The 19,598-nt window shown below is 45.2% G+C and overlaps 1 protein-coding gene across 1 annotated transcript in view; it reads right to left on the bottom strand.

The window, feature by feature from the left end:
- LOC121383826 overlaps positions 1-19,598 on the bottom strand; it is a 25,987-nt gene extending 6,389 nt beyond the window's left edge. The window contains exons 1-3 of the mRNA XM_041513928.1: positions 19,473-19,598; positions 16,588-16,784; positions 558-745 (exon numbers count right to left, since the gene is read on the bottom strand). Of these exons, the coding sequence (XP_041369862.1) occupies positions 558-745; positions 16,588-16,784; positions 19,473-19,597 (510 nt within the window). The 5' untranslated portion in view covers position 19,598. The remainder of the gene's footprint in view (positions 1-557; positions 746-16,587; positions 16,785-19,472) is intronic.

The following is a 19,598-nucleotide window of genomic DNA, read 5'->3' as shown; positions in this document are numbered from 1 at the left end:
CTATATAGGATTCATTACAAGCACTAACCTGACAAGACTTGGTGAATGTGATGGTTGGTGCCGCGGGTCGTCCTACTCTGGTAGACTGCTATATAGGATTCATTACACGCACTAACCTGACAAGACTTGGTGAATGTGATGGTTGGTGCCACGGGCCGTCCTACTCTGGTAGACTGCTATATAGGATTCATTACATGCACTAACCTGACAAGACTTGGTGAATGTGATGGTTGGTGCCGCAGGTCATCCTACTCTGGTAGACTGCTATATAGGATTCATTACACGCACTAACCTGACAAGACTTGGTGAATGTGATGGTTGGTGCGGTGGGGACATCCTACTCTGGTAGACTGCTATATAGGATTCATTACACGCACTAACCTGACAAGATTTGGTGAATGTGATGGTTGGTGCCGCGGGTCGTCCTACTCTGGTAGACTGATATATAGGATTCATTACAAGCACTAACCTGACAAGAATTGGTGAATGTGATGGTTGGTGCTGCGGGTCGTCCTACTCTGGTAGACTGCTATATAGGATTCATTACACGCACTAACCTGACAAGAAGTCTTGTTAAATGTGATGGTTGGTGTGGTGGGGACGTTCTGATCACCGTTCGGCCCTTGAAGTGGCCAAGGCATCTTCTCGTCACATGTGAATCTCAGAGTTGTCTTTAATTTACATGTGGATCCAGAATTGTTGTAGAGAGATCCCGGGTCAAACACACTCTGAAAACCCTCACTGTCTACAAAGACATTAAAAACCCTCACTGTCTACAAAGACATTAAAAACCCTCACTGTCTTCAAAGCAGAGATGGGGCGATTACTTGATAAAAGTAATCGATTATGATTACTTTTGAATGTCACGATTACGATTACAAGATAATTGAAAGTAATCGATTACGATTGCAAATACATTGTCTAGCAATCATGATTACAATCAATTACAATTAGAGATAATTTGAAGCCACTACAGAAGCAAATACAGGGTTCAAACCCCCTCCCCCTTTAGACAAGATGCCCTTCTGTCTTTGTTTTTAGCACGACTGTATAATTAGATTCACCCCTTCACCATGTTCGAGGCAAACGAACAACAAAGAGCCTGAGATATATAGAGGATAATAAATGAGATACCAGTTATTATCAAATTTATGTCCCGAGTCAAATAATTTTTAGTTGTCGCGAGCTTTAGCGAGTGACAAATGAAAAGTATTTCACTCGGAACATAAATTTAATAACAACTGGTACTGAGTTTGCTATTCTATTTATTACCCCAACCATGTTTTCTCTAAACGCCTTTATTTTAACCGCACATGCACGTACATGTAGGCTATAGAAACAATGTAAACCACTTTACACACTGTTCTGGTATTGCTATAACTTTGCATTTTAATCACGTTCACAGATAATTTTAAAAAACAAAAGTTATCGTTATTCTGCTAAAAATATAAATAATGATTTGCGTTAAAATGACATTCTGTTATAAATTTAACATTAAAACAGTCGTGAACATATGACGTCATTTTGTGTGTTTGCCAAATCGTGATGATGTTATATTTAGTACCGACAAAGTCATTGGTTTGTAAGCGTCAAATCATCCAGTAATATTGTACATCACACCACTGCAGAATATTTCTCATTGAGAAAATATGGAAAATATTTTCCCTGTTATGCATGGTCACTGGTGTAATAAATATAGTTATTTACTAAATTAGTAAAAATAAATAAGTACTAGCATTGGAAGTTGATCGGTTACCACCGGTATCAAAGCAATAAACGTCTATCATAGACTGCAGTCTTATAATGACATACTTTCGTGTTTGTCTCGTCTTAATAAAGGGGGAACAAGGCGGTACAGGCCCACAGTTTTGAAAAATTGACCAAACATTGTCTCGGTGCCCTCAGGCATACGCGTCCCATCTTTTTTTTATTTTATATTATGTTAGAATTAAAGGTAAATGCCAATAACAAAACGTTTAGTCATATTTGCATTATTACCAACAGCTATGTAGGGTTCTGTAAGCATGATATGGATTATAACTAATATTGTGAGTAAAATGATGGAAATACATGGTGAAATATTTCAGGCCAGCTCATTTTTCCCAAATATGTCCCATCATTTTTGACAGAATGTGAAGGTTTGCTCCACATTTGGGGGGGGGGGGGGGGGGTGGTGGAGGTAGCTAATCCCCCATCTGGAACGCGAATGCTAATAATATACCGGTAACGAGTTTCAACTACAAAGAGATGAAGTGTAAGCTATTCCTTGTTTATGTCCCTTTCCAAATCTGCAGGTAACCCATGTAAAAAGCGTGGTTTTGTAAACACGGGTAAAACACACACATGTGAAATGCACCACGGGTGTATGTCTTAGTCAAGTTTTTTAGCGTTTTACGTAAACCAGTATTAAACCTAGGCTTTGATATAACCCGGTGTTTCAAAACCCAGATATATGAAATCAGCCCAATGTGTGCAGCTGTTGAACTGGACTCAGTCTGTTAAACACTTTCTCACATCTCAATATGACTGTGGGAAATACTAAAAAAAAATCAAACTTCGGTGAACTTAAATTAACACTCTGTTCGGTTTTCTTTTTATCCCCCAAGCTTCACTGTACAAACATATATACATGAATATATATACGATTTTATTACATTTACCAGCAATGTAATTCATTTTCTTTTATAAAACTCACAGATATCCCTTTATAAGAGTCATTTATGTAAACTCAAGAATTTTTTTTAAATAACATTATTACATATGTATTAAATTTAAGTTGAGTCATGGTTAATGTAATGAGATGATACAGGCAAGATGTTGTCCTGTGCCACAAGGCTGCACCATGTTCAGGTTGTTTTTTCAGAATTACAATCATTACATAATTTTCATTACTTAGGGTTGTTGACAAAAAACTACACGTATCCTAATGAGTGTACAGTCTATTGTCTTAAAAGTTAACATTTGTTTTTGTTTAATGACATCATTAGAGCACACTGATTTATTAATCATCAGCTACTGGATATGTCAAACATTCAGTAATTTCTACGTATAATCATAAAGAAGAAACATGGTACATTTTTCCACTTGCAGCAAGGGATCTTTCATATGCACCATCCCACAGACAGAATAGCACATATCATGGCCTTTGACATACTAGTTGTGGTGAACTGGCTGGAACAAGAAATAGCCCAATGGGCCCAGTGACGGGAATCGATCCTAGACTGACCACATATTAGACGAGCACCGTCTTAAGAGAGTATTAACGTGGTGCAGTTTGTATATCCATCACTGTTGAGCATTGTGAATGGCAGGGCTAGATCTGCCACTCGCCAAATACACCAACTGTGAATTTATACAAATAACTGGCAAATTATATTTCAATATGGCAGAAAGAAAATTGTGTAATGATTGATATTTTTCTGGAAAATCGCTGTACATTCACATTTTCGAGATAATTTGGCAAAAATGTCTGATCCCCAAAGCTAGCCCTAAATGGCCTGTTATCAAGTGCATGCATTGCTTACCACTGATTACCGGCCTCGGTGGCGTCATGGTAAGCCATCAGTCTACAGGCTGGTAGGTACTGGGTTCGGATCCAAGTCAAGGCATGGGATTTTTAATCCAGATACTGACTCCAAACCCTGAGTGAGTGCTCTGCAAGGCTCAATGGGTAGGTGTAAACCACTTGCACCGACCAGTGATCCATAACTGGTTCAACAAAGGCCATAGTTTGTGCTATCCTGCCTGTGGGAAGCGCAAATAAAAGATCCCTTGCTGCTAATCGGAAGAGTAGCCCATGTAGTGGCGACAGCGTGTTTCCTCTCAAAATCTGTGTGGTCCTTAACCATATGTCTGATGCCATATAACCGTAAATAAAATGTGTTGAGTGCGTCGTTAAATAAAACATTTTCTTTTGCTTACCACTGCGGGTGGGATGTAACACAGTGGTAAAACACTTACCTGATGTGCGGCCGGTCTGAATGGCCTGTTATTGAGTGCATGCATTGCTTACTACTGGGGGGCGAGATGTAACACAGTGGTAAAACACTTACCTGATGTGCGGTCGGTCTGAATGGCCTGTTATTGAGTGCATGCATTGCTTACCACTGGGGGAAGGATGTAGCACAGTGGTAGAAAACTTACCTGATGCGCGGTCGGTCTGAATGGCCTGTTATTGACTGCATCCATTGCTTACCACTGGGGACGAGATGTAACACAGTGGTAAAAGACTTACTTGATGCGCGGTTGGTCTGAATGGCCTGTTATTGATTGCATGCATTGCTTACCACTGGGGGCAGGATGTAACACAGTGGTAAAACACTTACCTGATGCGCGGTTGGTCTGAATTACCTGTTATTGAGTCCCTGCATTGCTTACCACTGGGGGCAGGATGTAGCACAGTGGTAAAACACTTACTTGATGCACGGTCGGTCTGAATGACCTGTTATTGTGTGCATGCATTGCTTACCACTGGGGGGTGGGATGTAACACAGTGGTAAAAGACTTACTTGATGTGCAGTCGGTCTAAATGGCCTGTTATTATTGAGTGCATGCATTGCTTACCACTGGGGGGCGAGATGTAACACAGTGGTAAAACACTTACCTGATGTGCGGCCGGTCTGAATGGCCTGTTATTGAGTGCATGCATTGCTTACTACTGGGGGGCGAGATGTAACACAGTGGTAAAACACTTACCTGATGTGCGGTCGGTCTGAATGGCCTGTTATTGAGTGCATGCATTGCTTACTACTGGGGGGTGGGATGTAACACAGTGGTAAAACACTTACCTGATGTGCGGTCGGTCTGAATGGCCTCTTATTGAGTGCATGCATTGCTTACCACTGGGGGGCGAGATGTAACACAGTGGTAAAACAATTACCTGATGTGCGGTCGGTCTGAATGGCCTGTTATTGAGTGCATGCATTGCTTACCACTGGGGGGTGGGATGTAACACAGTCGTAAAACACTTAAATGATGCACGGTCGGTCTGAATGGCCTGTTATTGAGTGCATGCATTGCTTACCACTGGGGGTGGGATGTAACACAGTGGTAAAACACTTACCTGATGCGCGGTCGGTCTCAATGGCCTGTTATTGAGTGCATGCATTGCATACCACTGGGAGGTGGGATGTAACACAGTGGTAAAACACTTACCTGAACGGTCGGTCTGAATGGCCTGTTATTGAGTGCATGCATTGCTTACCACTGGGGGTGGGATGTAACACAGTGGTAAAACACTTACCTGTGCGGTCGGTCTGAATGGCCTGTTATTGAGTGCATGCATTGCTTACCACTGGGGGTGGGATGTAACACAGTGGTAAAACACTTACCTGATGCACGGTCGGTCTGAATGGCCTGTTATTGAGTGCATGCATTGCTTACCACTGGGGGGTGGGATGTAACACAGTGGTAAAACACTTACCTGATGTGCGGTCGGTCTGAATGGCCTGTTATTGAGTGCATGCATTGCTTACCACTGGGGGGTGGGATGTAACACAGTGGTAAAACACTTACCTGATGTGCGGTCGGTCTGAATGGCCTGTTATTGAGTGCATGCATTGCTTACCACTGGGGGGCGGGATGTAACACAGTGGTAAAACACTTACCTGATGTGCGGTCGGTCTGAATGGCCTGTTATTGAGTGCATGCATTGCTTACCACTGGGGGGTGGGATGTAACACAGTGGTAAAACACTTACCTGATGTGCGGTCGGTCTGAATGGCCTGTTATTGAGTGCATGCATTGCTTACCACTTGAGTGTAACACAGTGTAAAATTGCTTACCTGATGTGCGGTCGGTCTGAATGGCCTGTTATTGAGTGCATGCATTGCTTACCACTGGGGGGCGGATGTAACACAGTGGTAAAACACTTACCTGATGCGCGGTCGGTCTGAATGGCCTGTTATTGAGTGCATGCATTGCTTACCACTGGGGGCAGGATGTAACACAGTGGTAAAACACTTACCTGATGCGCGGTCGGTCTGAATGGCCTGTTATTGAGTGCATGCATTGCTTACCACTGGGGGTGGGATGTAACACAGTGGTAAAACACTTACCTGATGCACGGTCGGTCTGAATGGCCTGTTATTGAGTGCATGCATTGCTTACCACTGGGGGCGGGATGTAACACAGTGGTAAAACACTTACCTGATGCGCGGTCGGTCTGAATGGCCTGTTATTGAGTGCATGCATTGCTTACCACTGGGGGGTGGGATGTAACACAGTGGTAAAACACTTACCTGATGCGCGGTCGGTCTGAATGGCCTGTTATTGAGTGCATGCATTGCTTACCACTGGGGGGCGGATGTAACACAGTGGTAAAACACTTACCTGATGCGCGGTCGGTCTGAATGGCCTGTTATTGAGTGCATGCATTGCTTACCACTGGGGGGCGAGATGTAACACAGTGGTAAAACACTTACCTGATGTGCGGTCGGTCTGAATGGCCTGTTATTGAGTGCATGCATTGCTTACCACTGGGGGTGGGATGTAACACAGTGGTAGAAAACTTACCTGATGCGCGGTCGGTCTGAATGGCCTGTTATTGAGTGCATGCATTGCTTACCACTGGGGGGCAGGATGTAACACAGTGGTAAAACACTTACCTGATGCGCGGTCGGTCTGAATGGCCTGTTATTGAGTGCATGCATTGCTTACCACTGGGGGGGATGTAACACAGTGGTAAAACACTTACCTGATGCGCGGTCGGTCTGAATGGCCTGTTATTGAGTGCATGCATTGCTTACCACTGGGGGCAGGATGTAGCACAGTGGTAAAACACTTACCTGATGCGCGGTCGGTCTGAATGGCCTGTTATTGAGTGCATGCATTGCTTACCACTGGGGGGCGAGATGTAACACAGTGGTAAAACACTTACCTGATGCGCGGTCGGTCTGAATGGCCTGTTATTGAGTGCATGCATTGCTTACCACTGGGGGGCGAGATGTAACACAGTGGTAAAACACTTACCTGATGCGCGGTCGGTCTGAATGGCCTGTTATTGAGTGCATGCATTGCTTACCACTGGGGGGCAAGATGTAACACAGTGGTAAAAGACTTACCTGATGTGCGGTCGGTCTGAATGGCCTGTTATTGAGTGCATGCATTGCTTACCACTGGGGGGCGAGATGTAACACAGTGGTAAAACACTTACCTGATGTGCGGTTGGCCTGAATGGCCTGTTATTGAATGCATGCATTGCTTACCACTGGGGGTGGGATGTAACACAGTGGTAAAACACTTACCTGATGCACGGTCGGTCTGAATGGCCTGTTATTGAGTGCATGCATTGCTTACCACTGGGGGCAGGATGTAACACAGTGGTAAAACACTTACTTGATGCGCGGTCGGCCTGAATGGCCTGTTATTGAGTGCATGCATTGCTTACCACTGGGGGCAGGATGTAACACAGTGGTAAAACACTTACTTGATGCGCGGTCGGCCTGAATGGCCTGTTATTGAGTGCATGCATTGCTTACCACTGGGGGCGAGATGTAACACAGTGGTAAAAGACTTACTTGATGTGCGGTTGGTCTGAATGGCCTGTTATTGATTGCATGCATTGCTTACCACTGGGGGCAGGATGTAACACAGTGGTAAAACACTTACCTGATGCGCGGTTGGTCTGAATTACCTGTTATTGAGTCCCTGCATTGCTTACCACTGGGGGCAGGATGTAGCACAGTGGTAAAACACTTACTTGATGCACGGTCGGTCTGAATGACCTGTTATTGAGTGCATGCATTGCTTACCACTGGGGGGTGGGATGTAACACAGTGGTAAAACACTTACTTGATGCACGGTCGGTCTGAATGACCTGTTATTGTGTGCATGCATTGCTTACCACTGGGGGGTGGGATGTAACACAGTGGTAAAAGACTTACTTGATGTGCGGTCGGTCTGAATGGCCTGTTATTATTGAGTGCATGCATTGCTTACCACTGGGGGGCGAGATGTAACACAGTGGTAAAACACTTACCTGATGTGCGGCCGGTCTGAATGGCCTGTTATTGAGTGCATGCATTGCTTACTACTGGGGGGCGAGATGTAACACAGTGGTAAAACACTTACCTGATGTGCGGTCGGTCTGAATGGCCTGTTATTGAGTGCATGCATTGCTTACCACTGGGGGGCGAGATGTAACACAGTGGTAAAACACTTACCTGATGTGCAGTCGGTCTGAATGGCCTGTTATTGAGTGCATGCATTGCTTACCACTGGGGGGTGGGATGTAACACAGTCGTAAAACACTTACCTGATGCACAGTCGGTCTGAATGGCCTGTTATTGAGTGCATGCATTGCTTACCACTGGGGGTGGGATGTAACACAGTGGTAAAACACTTACCTGATGCGCGGTCGGTCTGAATGGCCTGTTATTGAGTGCATGCATTCCTTACCAATGGGGACAGGATGTAACACAGTGGCAAAACACTTACCTGATGCACGGTCGGTCTGAATGGCGTGTTATTGAATGCATGCATTGCTTACCACTGGGGGGTGGGATGTAACACAGTGGTAAAACACTTACCTGATGCACGGTCGGTCTGAATGGCCTGTTATTGAGTGCATGCATTGCTTACCACAGAGGGTGGGATGTAACACAGTGGTAAAACACTTACCTGATGCACGGTCGGTCTGAATGGCCTGTTATTGAGTCCCTGCATTGCTTACCACTGGGGGGTGGGATGTAACACAGTGGTAAAACACTTACCTGATGCACGGTCGGTCTGAATGGCCTGTTATTGAGTGCATGCATTGCTTATCACTGAGGGCAGGATGTAACATAGTGGTAAAACACTTACCTGATGCGCGGTTGGCCTGAATGGCCTGTTATTGTGTGCATGCATTGCTTACCACTGGGGGGCGAGATGTAACACAGTGGTAAAACACTTACCTGATGCGCGGTCGGTCTGAATGGCCTGTTATTGAGTGCATGCATTGCTTACCACTGGGGGCAGGATGTAGCACAGTGGTAGAAAACTTACCTGATGCGCGGTCGGTCTGAATGGCCTGTTATTGAGTGCATGCATTGCTTACCACTGGGGGCAGGATGTAGCACAGTGGTAGAAAACTTACCTGATGCGCGGTCGGTCTGAATGGCCTGTTATTGAGTGCATGCATTGCTTACCACTGGGGGCAGGATGTAGCACAGTGGTAAAACACTTACCTGATGCGCGGTCGGTCTGAATGGCCTGTTATTGAGTGCATGCATTGCTTACCACAGAGGGTGGGATGTAACACAGTGGTAAAACACTTACTTGATGCACGGTCTGTCTGAATGGCCTGTTATTGAGTGCATGCATTGCTTACCACTGGGGGCGAGATGTAACACAGTGGTAAAACACTTACCTGATGTGCGGTCGGTCTGAATGGCCTGTTATTGAGTGCATGCATTGCTTACCACTGGGGGCGAGATGTAACACAGTGGTAAAACACTTACTTGATGCGCGGTCGGCCTGAATGGCCTGTTATTGAGTGCATGCATTGCTTACCACTGGGGACGAGATGTAACACAGTGGTAAAACACTTACCTGATGTGCGGTCGGTCTGAATGGCCTGTTATTGAGTGCATGCATTGCTTACCACTGGGGGCGAGATGTAACACAGTGGTAAAAGACTTACTTGATGCGCGGTTGGTCTGAATGGCCTGTTATTGATTGCATGCATTGCTTACCACTGGGGGCAGGATGTAACACAGTGGTAAAACACTTACCTGATGCGCGGTTGGTCTGAATTACCTGTTATTGAGTCCCTGCATTGCTTACCACTGGGGGCAGGATGTAGCACAGTGGTAAAACACTTACTTGATGCACGGTCGGTCTGAATGACCTGTTATTGTGTGCATGCATTGCTTACCACTGGGGGGTGGGATGTAACACAGTGGTAAAACACTTACTTGATGTGCGGTCGGTCTGAATGGCCTGTTATTGAGTGCATGCATTGCTTACCACTGGGGGGCGAGATGTAACACAGTGGTAAAACACTTACCTGATGTGCGGTCGGTCTGAATGGCCTGTTATTGAGTGCATGCATTGCTTACCACTGGGGGGTGGGATGTAACACAGTGGTAAAACACTTACCTGATGCGCGGTCGGTCTGAATGGCCTGTTATTGAGTGCATGCATTGCTTACCACTGGGGGCAGGATGTAACACAGTGGTAAAACACTTACCTGATGCGCGGTCGGTCTGAATGGCCTGTTATTGAGTGCATGCATTGCTTACCACTGGGGGGCGAGATGTAACACAGTGGTAAAACACTTACCTGATGCGCGGTCGGTCTGAATGGCCTGTTATTGAGTGCATGCATTGCTTACCACTGGGGGGCGAGATGTAACACAGTGGTAAAACACTTACCTGATGTGCGGTCGGTCTGAATGGCCTGTTATTGAGTGCATGCATTGCTTACCACTGGGGGGCGAGATGTAACACAGTGGTAAAACACTTACCTGATGTGCGGTCGGTCTGAATGGCCTGTTATTGAGTGCATGCATTGCTTACCACTGGGGGTGGGATGTAACACAGTGGTAAAACACTTACCTGATGCACGGTCGGTCTGAATGGCCTGTTATTGAGTGCATGCATTGCTTACCACTGGGGGCAGGATGTAACACAGTGGTAAAACACTTACCTGATGCGCGGTCGGTCTGAATGGCCTGTTATTGAGTGCATGCATTGCTTACCACTGGGGGCAGGATGTAACACAGTGGTAAAACACTTACTTGATGCGCGGTCGGCCTGAATGGCCTGTTATTGAGTGCATGCATTGCTTACCACTGGGGGCGAGATGTAACACAGTGGTAAAACACTTACCTGATGCGCGGTCGGTCTGAATGGCCTGTTATTGAGTGCATGCATTGCTTACCACTGGGGGCAGGATGTAACACAGTGGTAAAACACTTACCTGATGCGCGGTTGGTCTGAATGGCCTGTTATTGAGTGCATGCATTGCTTACCACTGGGGGCAGGATGTAGCACAGTGGTAAAACACTTACCTGATGCGCGGTCGGTCTGAATGGCCTGTTATTGAGTGCATGCATTGCTTACCACTGGGGGGCAGGATGTAACACAGTGGTAAAACACTTACTTGATGCACGGTCGGTCTGAATGGCCTGTTATTGAGTGCATGCATTGCTTACCACTGGGGGGTGGGATGTAACACAGTGGTAAAACACTTACTTGATGTGCGGTCGGTCTGAATGGCCTGTTATTGAGTGCATGCATTGCTTACCACTGGGGGGCGAGATGTAACACAGTGGTAAAACACTTACCTGATGTGCGGTCGGTCTGAATGGCCTGTTATTGAGTGCATGCATTGCTTACCACTGGGGGGCGAGATGTAACACAGTGGTAAAACACTTACCTGATGTGCGGTCGGTCTGAATGGCCTGTTATTGAGTGCATGCATTGCTTACCACTGGGGGGCGAGATGTAACACAGTGGTAAAACACTTACCTGATGTGCGGTCGGTCTGAATGGCCTGTTATTGAGTGCATGCATTGCTTACCACTGGGGGGTGGGATGTAACACAGTCGTAAAACACTTACCTGATGCACAGTCGGTCTGAATGGCCTGTTATTGAGTGCATGCATTGCTTACCACTGGGGGTGGGATGTAACACAGTGGTAAAACACTTACCTGATGCGCGGTCGGTCTGAATGGCCTGTTATTGAATGCATGCATTGCTTACCACTGGGGACAGGATGTAACACAGTGGTAAAACACTTACCTGATGCACGGTCGGTCTGAATGGCCTGTTATTGAGTGCATGCATTGCTTACCACTGGGGGTGGGATGTAACACAGTGGTAAAACACTTACCTGATGCACGGTCGGTCTGAATGGCCTGTTATTGAGTGCATGCATTGCTTACCACAGGGGGTGGGATGTAACACAGTGGTAAAACACTTACCTGATGCACGGTCGGTCTGAATGGCCTGTTATTGAGTGCATGCATTGCTTACCACTGGGGGGTGGGATGTAACACAGTGGTAAAACACTTACCTGATGTGCGGTCGGTCTGAATGGCCTGTTATTGAGTGCATGCATTGCTTACCACTGGGGGCAGGATGTAACACAGTGGTAAAACACTTACCTGATGCGCGGTCGGTCTGAATGGCCTGTTATTGAGTGCATGCATTGCTTACCACTGGGGGGGGATGTAACACAGTGGTAGAAAACTTACCTGATGCGCGGTCGGTCTGAATGGCCTGTTATTGAGTGCATGCATTGCTTACCACTGGGGGCAGGATGTAGCACAGTGGTAAAACACTTACCTGATGCGCGGTCGGTCTGAATGGCCTGTTATTGAGTGCATGCATTGCTTACCACTGGGGGGCGAGATGTAACACAGTGGTAAAACACTTACCTGATGCGCGGTCGGTCTGAATGGCCTGTTATTGAGTGCATGCATTGCTTACCACTGGGGGCGAGATGTAACACAGTGGTAAAACACTTACCTGATGTGCGGTCGGTCTGAATGGCCTGTTATTGAGTGCATGCATTGCTTACCACTGGGGGCGGGATGTAACACAGTGGTAAAACACTTACCTGATGTGCGGTCGGTCTGAATGGCCTGTTATTGAGTGCATGCATTGCTTACCACTGGGGGTGGGATGTAACACAGTGGTAAAACACTTACCTGATGCGCGGTCGGTCTGAATGGCCTGTTATTGAGTGCATGCATTGCTTACCACTGGGGGCGGATGTAACACAGTGGTAAAACACTTACTTGATGCGCGGTCGGCCTGAATGGCCTGTTATTGAGTGCATGCATTGCTTACCACTGGGGGCAGGATGTAACACAGTGGTAAAACACTTACTTGATGCGCGGTCGGTCTGAATGGCCTGTTATTGAGTGCATGCATTGCTTACCACTGGGGGCGAGATGTAACACAGTGGTAAAAGACTTACTTGATGTGCGGTTGGTCTGAATGGCCTGTTATTGAGTGCATGCATTGCTTACCACTGGGGGCAGGATGTAACACAGTGGTAAAACACTTACCTGATGCGCGGTTGGTCTGAATTACCTGTTATTGAGTCCCTGTGCATTGCTTACCACTGGGGGCAGGATGTAGCACAGTGGTAAAACACTTACTTGATGCACGGTCGGTCTGAATGACCTGTTATTGAGTGCATGCATTGCTTACCACTGGGGGGTGGGATGTAACACAGTGGTAAAACACTTACTTGATGTGCGGTCGGTCTGAATGGCCTGTTATTGAGTGCATGCATTGCTTACCACTGGGGGGTGGGATGTAACACAGTGGTAAAACACTTACTTGATGTGCGGTCGGTCTGAATGGCCTGTTATTATTGAGTGCATTCATTGCTTACCACTGGGGGGCGAGATGTAACACAGTGGTAAAACACTTACCTGATGTGCGGCCGGTCTGAATGGCCTGTTATTGAGTGCATGCATTGCTTACCACTGGGGGGCGAGATGTAACACAGTGGTAAAACACTTACCTGATGTGCGGTCGGTCTGAATGGCCTGTTATTGAGTGCATGCATTGCTTACCACTGGGGGGCGAGATGTAACACAGTGGTAAAACACTTACCTGATGTGCAGTCGGTCTGAATGGCCTGTTATTGAGTGCATGCATTGCTTACCACTGGGGGGTGGGATGTAACACAGTGGTAAAACACTTACCTGATGCACGGTCGGTCTGAATGGCCTGTTATTGAGTGCATGCATTGCTTACCACTGGGGTGGGATGTAACACAGTGGTAAAACACTTACCTGATGCGCGGTCGGTCTGAATGGCCTGTTATTGAGTGCATGCATTGCTTACCACTGGGGGCAGGATGTAACACAGTGGTAAAACACTTACCTGATGCACGGTCGGTCTGAATGGCCTGTTATTGAGTGCATGCATTGCTTACCACTGGGGGTGGGATGTAACACAGTGGTAAAACACTTACCTGATGCACGGTCGGTCTGAATGGCCTGTTATTGAGTGCATGCATTGCTTACCACTGGGGGTGGGATGTAACACAGTGGTAAAACACTTACCTGATGCACGGTCGGTCTGAATGGCCTGTTATTGAGTGCATGCATTGCTTATCACTGGGGGCAGGATGTAACACAGTGGTAAAACACTTACCTGATGCGCGGTTGGCCTGAATGGCCTGTTATTGTGTGCATGCATTGCTTACCACTGGGGGGCGAGATGTAACACAGTGGTAAAACACTTACCTGATGCGCGGTCGGTCTGAATGGCCTGTTATTGAGTGCATGCATTGCTTACCACTGGGGGCAGGATGTAGCACAGTGGTAGAAAACTTACCTGATGCGCGGTCGGTCTGAATGGCCTGTTATTGAGTGCATGCATTGCTTACCACTGGGGGCAGGATGTAGCACAGTGGTAGAAAACTTACCTGATGCGCGGTCGGTCTGAATGGCCTGTTATTGAGTGCATGCATTGCTTACCACTGGGGGCAGGATGTAGCACAGTGGTAAAACACTTACCTGATGCGCGGTCGGTCTGAATGGCCTGTTATTGAGTGCATGCATTGCTTACCACAGAGGGTGGGATGTAACACAGTGGTAAAACACTTACTTGATGCACGGTCTGTCTGAATGGCCTGTTATTGAGTGCATGCATTGCTTACCACTGGGGGCGAGATGTAACACAGTGGTAAAACACTTACCTGATGTGCGGTCGGTCTGAATGGCCTGTTATTGAGTGCATGCATTGCTTACCACTGGGGGCGAGATGTAACACAGTGGTAAAACACTTACTTGATGCGCGGTCGGCCTGAATGGCCTGTTATTGAGTGCATGCATTGCTTACCACTGGGGACGAGATGTAACACAGTGGTAAAACACTTACCTGATGTGCGGTCGGTCTGAATGGCCTGTTATTGAGTGCATGCATTGCTTACCACTGGGGGCGAGATGTAACACAGTGGTAAAAGACTTACTTGATGCGCGGTTGGTCTGAATGGCCTGTTATTGATTGCATGCATTGCTTACCACTGGGGGCAGGATGTAACACAGTGGTAAAACACTTACCTGATGCGCGGTTGGTCTGAATTACCTGTTATTGAGTCCCTGCATTGCTTACCACTGGGGGCAGGATGTAGCACAGTGGTAAAACACTTACTTGATGCACGGTCGGTCTGAATGACCTGTTATTGTGTGCATGCATTGCTTACCACTGGGGGGTGGGATGTAACACAGTGGTAAAAGACTTACTTGATGTGCGGTCGGTCTGAATGGCCTGTTATTATTGAGTGCATTCATTGCTTACCACTGGGGGGCGAGATGTAACACAGTGGTAAAACACTTACCTGATGTGCGGTCGGTCTGAATGGCCTGTTATTGAGTGCATGCATTGCTTACCACTGGGGGTGGGATGTAACACAGTGGTAAAACACTTACCTGATGCGCGGTCGGTCTGAATGGCCTGTTATTGAGTGCATGCATTGCTTACCACTGGGGGTGGGATGTAACACAGTGGTAAAACACTTACCTGATGCACGGTCGGTCTGAATGGCCTGTTATTGAGTGCATGCATTGCTTACCACTGGGGGTGGGATGTAACACAGTAGTAAAACACTTACCTGATGCGCGGTCGGTCTGAATGGCCTGTTATTGAGTGCATGCATTCCTTACCAATGGGGACAGGATGTAACACAGTGGCAAAACACTTACCTGATGTGCGGTTGGCCTGAATGGCCTGTTATTGAATGCATGCATTGCTTACCACTGGGGGTGGGATGTAACACAGTGGTAAAACACTTACCTGATGCACGGTCGGTCTGAATGGCCTGTTATTGAGTGCATGCATTGCTTACCACTGGGGGCAGGATGTAGCACAGTGGTAAAACACTTACCTGATGCGCGGTCGGTCTGAATGGCCTGTTATTGAGTGCATGCATTGCTTACCACTGGGGGCAGGATGTAGCACAGTGGTAAAACACTTACTGATGCGCGGTCGGTCTGAATGGCCTGTTATTGAGTGCATGCATTGCTTATCACTGGGGGCAGGATGTAACACAGTGGTAAAACACTTACTGATGTGCGGTCGGTCTGAATGGCCTGTTATTGAGTGCATGCATTGCTTACCACTGGGGGCAGGATGTAGCACAGTGGTAAAACACTTACCTGATGCGCGGTCGGTCTGAATGGCCTGTTATTGAGTACCTACATTGCTTACCACTGGGGTCAGGATGTAACACAGTGGTAAAACACTTACCTGATGTGCGGCCGGTCTGAATGGCCTGTTATTGAGTGCATGCATTGCTTACCACTGGGGGGTGGGATGTAACACAGTGGTAAAACACTTATCTGATGCACGGTCAGTCTATGATCAACCCTACGTCAGTGGGCCCATTGGGCTATTTCACATTTTACCCAGTGTACCACAACTGGTATATCAAAGGCCATAGTATGTGCTATCCCATCTGTGGGATGGTGCATATAAAAGATCACTTGCTACTGATGGAAAAATGTAGCAGGTTTCTTCTTTAAGACTGCATGTCAAAATTACTAAATGTTTGATATAAAATAGCCGATGATGAATAAATCAATGTGCTTTAGTATGTGATGTCATTAAACAAAACAAACTTTAACTGTTTCTTACTATTGGTCAATGCTACAAATGGTCTGTGAAGAGTGTAGGTGGCCATCTTGAAAAATTCCTCCTGGCTGAGTTGACACACGCTGGCATTCACACAACTCTTTTTTTCTCGTAGCGGAGAACAAAATGTAAACTTCACTACACAGCTCTGCTTGGCAGGGAAAGGACAGCTTCTGTTGCTTAATTGGACTCTCCATTGTCTGATAAAAAAATTAAAAATGAGTGAAGCCATTATTTAAAAATAAAACACATTCTATGAGGTGGCGCCAAACAAACCATAACCCTACTGAATATAGGGACTGTAACTTTGGTATTTCATACCCAGTACTATAGGGATATGTGCCATTTTTAGTGGAAAAGGTTTAGGCCCTTAGGTCAAAAATTCTTAAAATAGCAACCAATTCAAAACTGTAAATTAAAAAATGCGATGCCACAATGAAAGGCAAAAAAGTCAAACTTTGTTTTGTTTAAAGACACCACTAGAGACCATTGATTAATTAATCATCGGTTATTGGATAACAAACATTTGGCAATTCTGACACATAAGTCATCAGAGGAAACCATTTACAATTTTCCAAAGGGATCTTTTATATGCACTTTCCCACAGACAGGAAAGCACATACCACGGCCTTTGGCCAGTTGTGTTGCACTGGTTGGAACGAGAAAAACCCCAATCAGTTGAATGGATCCACCAAGGTGCTTTGTGAAGGGCAATAAGTGTAATAAGTTAATATTTTGAATGTTGCTACATGTACTTTGACAATATCTGACCTATGGACTTAAACTTTGTATTGAAGGTGGCAAATATCCACATAGTAATGGGTGTGAAATATCAAAGTTATAGTACTCATTCTTTTTTTATATAATTTCATATTCAGTTGGGTAAGGGAAGGAAGGAAATTGTTTATATAACAATGCACTCAAACACATTTTATTTAAGGTTATATGGCATCAGACATATGGTTAAGGACCATACAGATATTGAGAGAGGAAACCCGATGTCGCCACTTCATAGGCTACTCTTTTCGATTAGCAGCAAGGGATCCTTTATGTGCACCATCACAGACACCAGTTGTGGATCACTGGCTGGAACGAGAATGATAGACTGCTCCCCTAACTTAAAACTATGGAGAGCCATTTAAAATATTACAATACCATGACTTCTAGAAGTTTTATAAAATCAACTAGCCATGGGATCAGTGATTAAAATTTTTTACTAGCCACAATTTCAAATTCACTAGCCCTACTTTACTTTAAGTAAGTACAATTTCACTAAATAATAATAATAATCAGATATGTCATCTGAAGAGGGAGATAGAGCTTACAAACACTAACATTGGGGGGGGGGGGGGGGGGGGGGGGGGGCATGTTGCAGGATATTCAAATTTACAAAACAGACTTAACTGCAACATTTGACCTCTTTTTTTCACTAGCCATCTGGCATGGCAATAGTAGTTATTTACTAGCCCAACACTGAATATCACTAGCGATGGGAGTGGGGCTACCATAATCTAGAAGCCCTGAATACTGGGCCCAATTTTACAAAACATTGTAAGCCTAGTTTTGTATGTAAACATAAATCTATAACTAAACCACAATTCTTATTATTATAGTTCAACACATATAATTAGAAGAACACATATTTGATTTTCTTTTGTCCTTAAAATACTCCCGCTGTCATAATGATGTAATTTCCTGTGTTAAAAAGATGCCAAACCCAAGTAAATGTATGACTGGAATATCTGTAAGTTGCAGACATGCCATGTAAGTTCTCATGCTAAGGGGAGCTACAAATGACTCCCCTTGAACCGTGTCAGGGGAGCGAGAGTGATAGCTCCTCTTAACCATGAGGTTTGTCAACCCTGTGTGGCATTTTGTTCCACCTGATTGTCAGACTTTAAAGTTAAAGTTTGTATTGTTTAACGACACCACTAGAGAACATTGATTTATTAATCATCGGCTATTAGATGGTCAGACTTTAATGCCTTTTTTCTACAAGGAAAAAATTTGAGGTTTTTTTTTCCACATCCAATGAATGAATTGTAAAACTACACTCTGAAGAAACGTGAGGGCGGGATGTAGCCCCATGGTAAAGCACTCGCTTGATGCACAGTCGGTCTAGGATCGATCCCTGTCGGTGGGCCCATTGGGCTATTTCTCATTTCATCCAGTGCACCACGACTGGTGTATCAAAGGCTAATGGTATGTGCTATCCTGTCTGTGGGATGGTACAGATAAAAAATCCCTTGCTGCTAATTGAAAAGTGGTGACAGCGGGTTTCCTCTCCCAATATCTGTGTGGTCGTTAGCCATACGTCCAATGCCATATAACCGTACATAAAATGTGTTCAGTGCGTCGTTAAATAAAAAAATTCCTAGCCTTTCTGAAGAAACGTATAATTATTTTTTGCAGCATTACTACTATTTCCATATATCACAAGGTCAGGCATGTTTTAATTGGGAAGGAGGGGAGTGTGTGTCCCACCACTTGAGGACAAAAATGTAAAAAATTTCATCCTACTCTTTATAAATAAAGATAATATAAATCTGGCTTGTGCCTCCCCCACCCCCTACTAGGTACAAACAGTAACACAATCACAAGGCAGGAAGTTGTAACGTTCTTATTGTTAAACGTATTCTCCGAATTTCTTCCTCATCATGCCTTCTCTTATTTTAAGACATAGTTATTTGCAAAATGCAATAAATAAGGCTTATTAAAAATGTTAAGCCTAATTGTCGAATATTATTTAGGCTCATGACAGTGTATTAATAATATTAAAATAATAAATAATTTTTAAAAAAGATCGAAACTAAATTAACTTACTAAACTAACTTACAAAATGAACTAGAAAAAGTAAATAAACAAAACATAAGCACACAATGCATCACCTCTGCGTAAGGTTATATGTATCATAGTTTTCCAAGAAGCAAATTTCAGCCCCAAAGGTTTTAGAAATAACATTAAACAACAGAAACAGTTCTAACAACATCACCAAGCTGATGGGAGCCGCCATT

Source organism: Gigantopelta aegis, chromosome 2, assembly GCF_016097555.1.
Source record: "Gigantopelta aegis isolate Gae_Host chromosome 2, Gae_host_genome, whole genome shotgun sequence".
Taxonomy (NCBI): Eukaryota; Metazoa; Mollusca; class Gastropoda; order Neomphalida; family Peltospiridae; genus Gigantopelta; species Gigantopelta aegis.
Note: the sequence above shows the minus strand (reverse complement) of the source record. Positions and strands in the feature narration are given on the sequence as shown.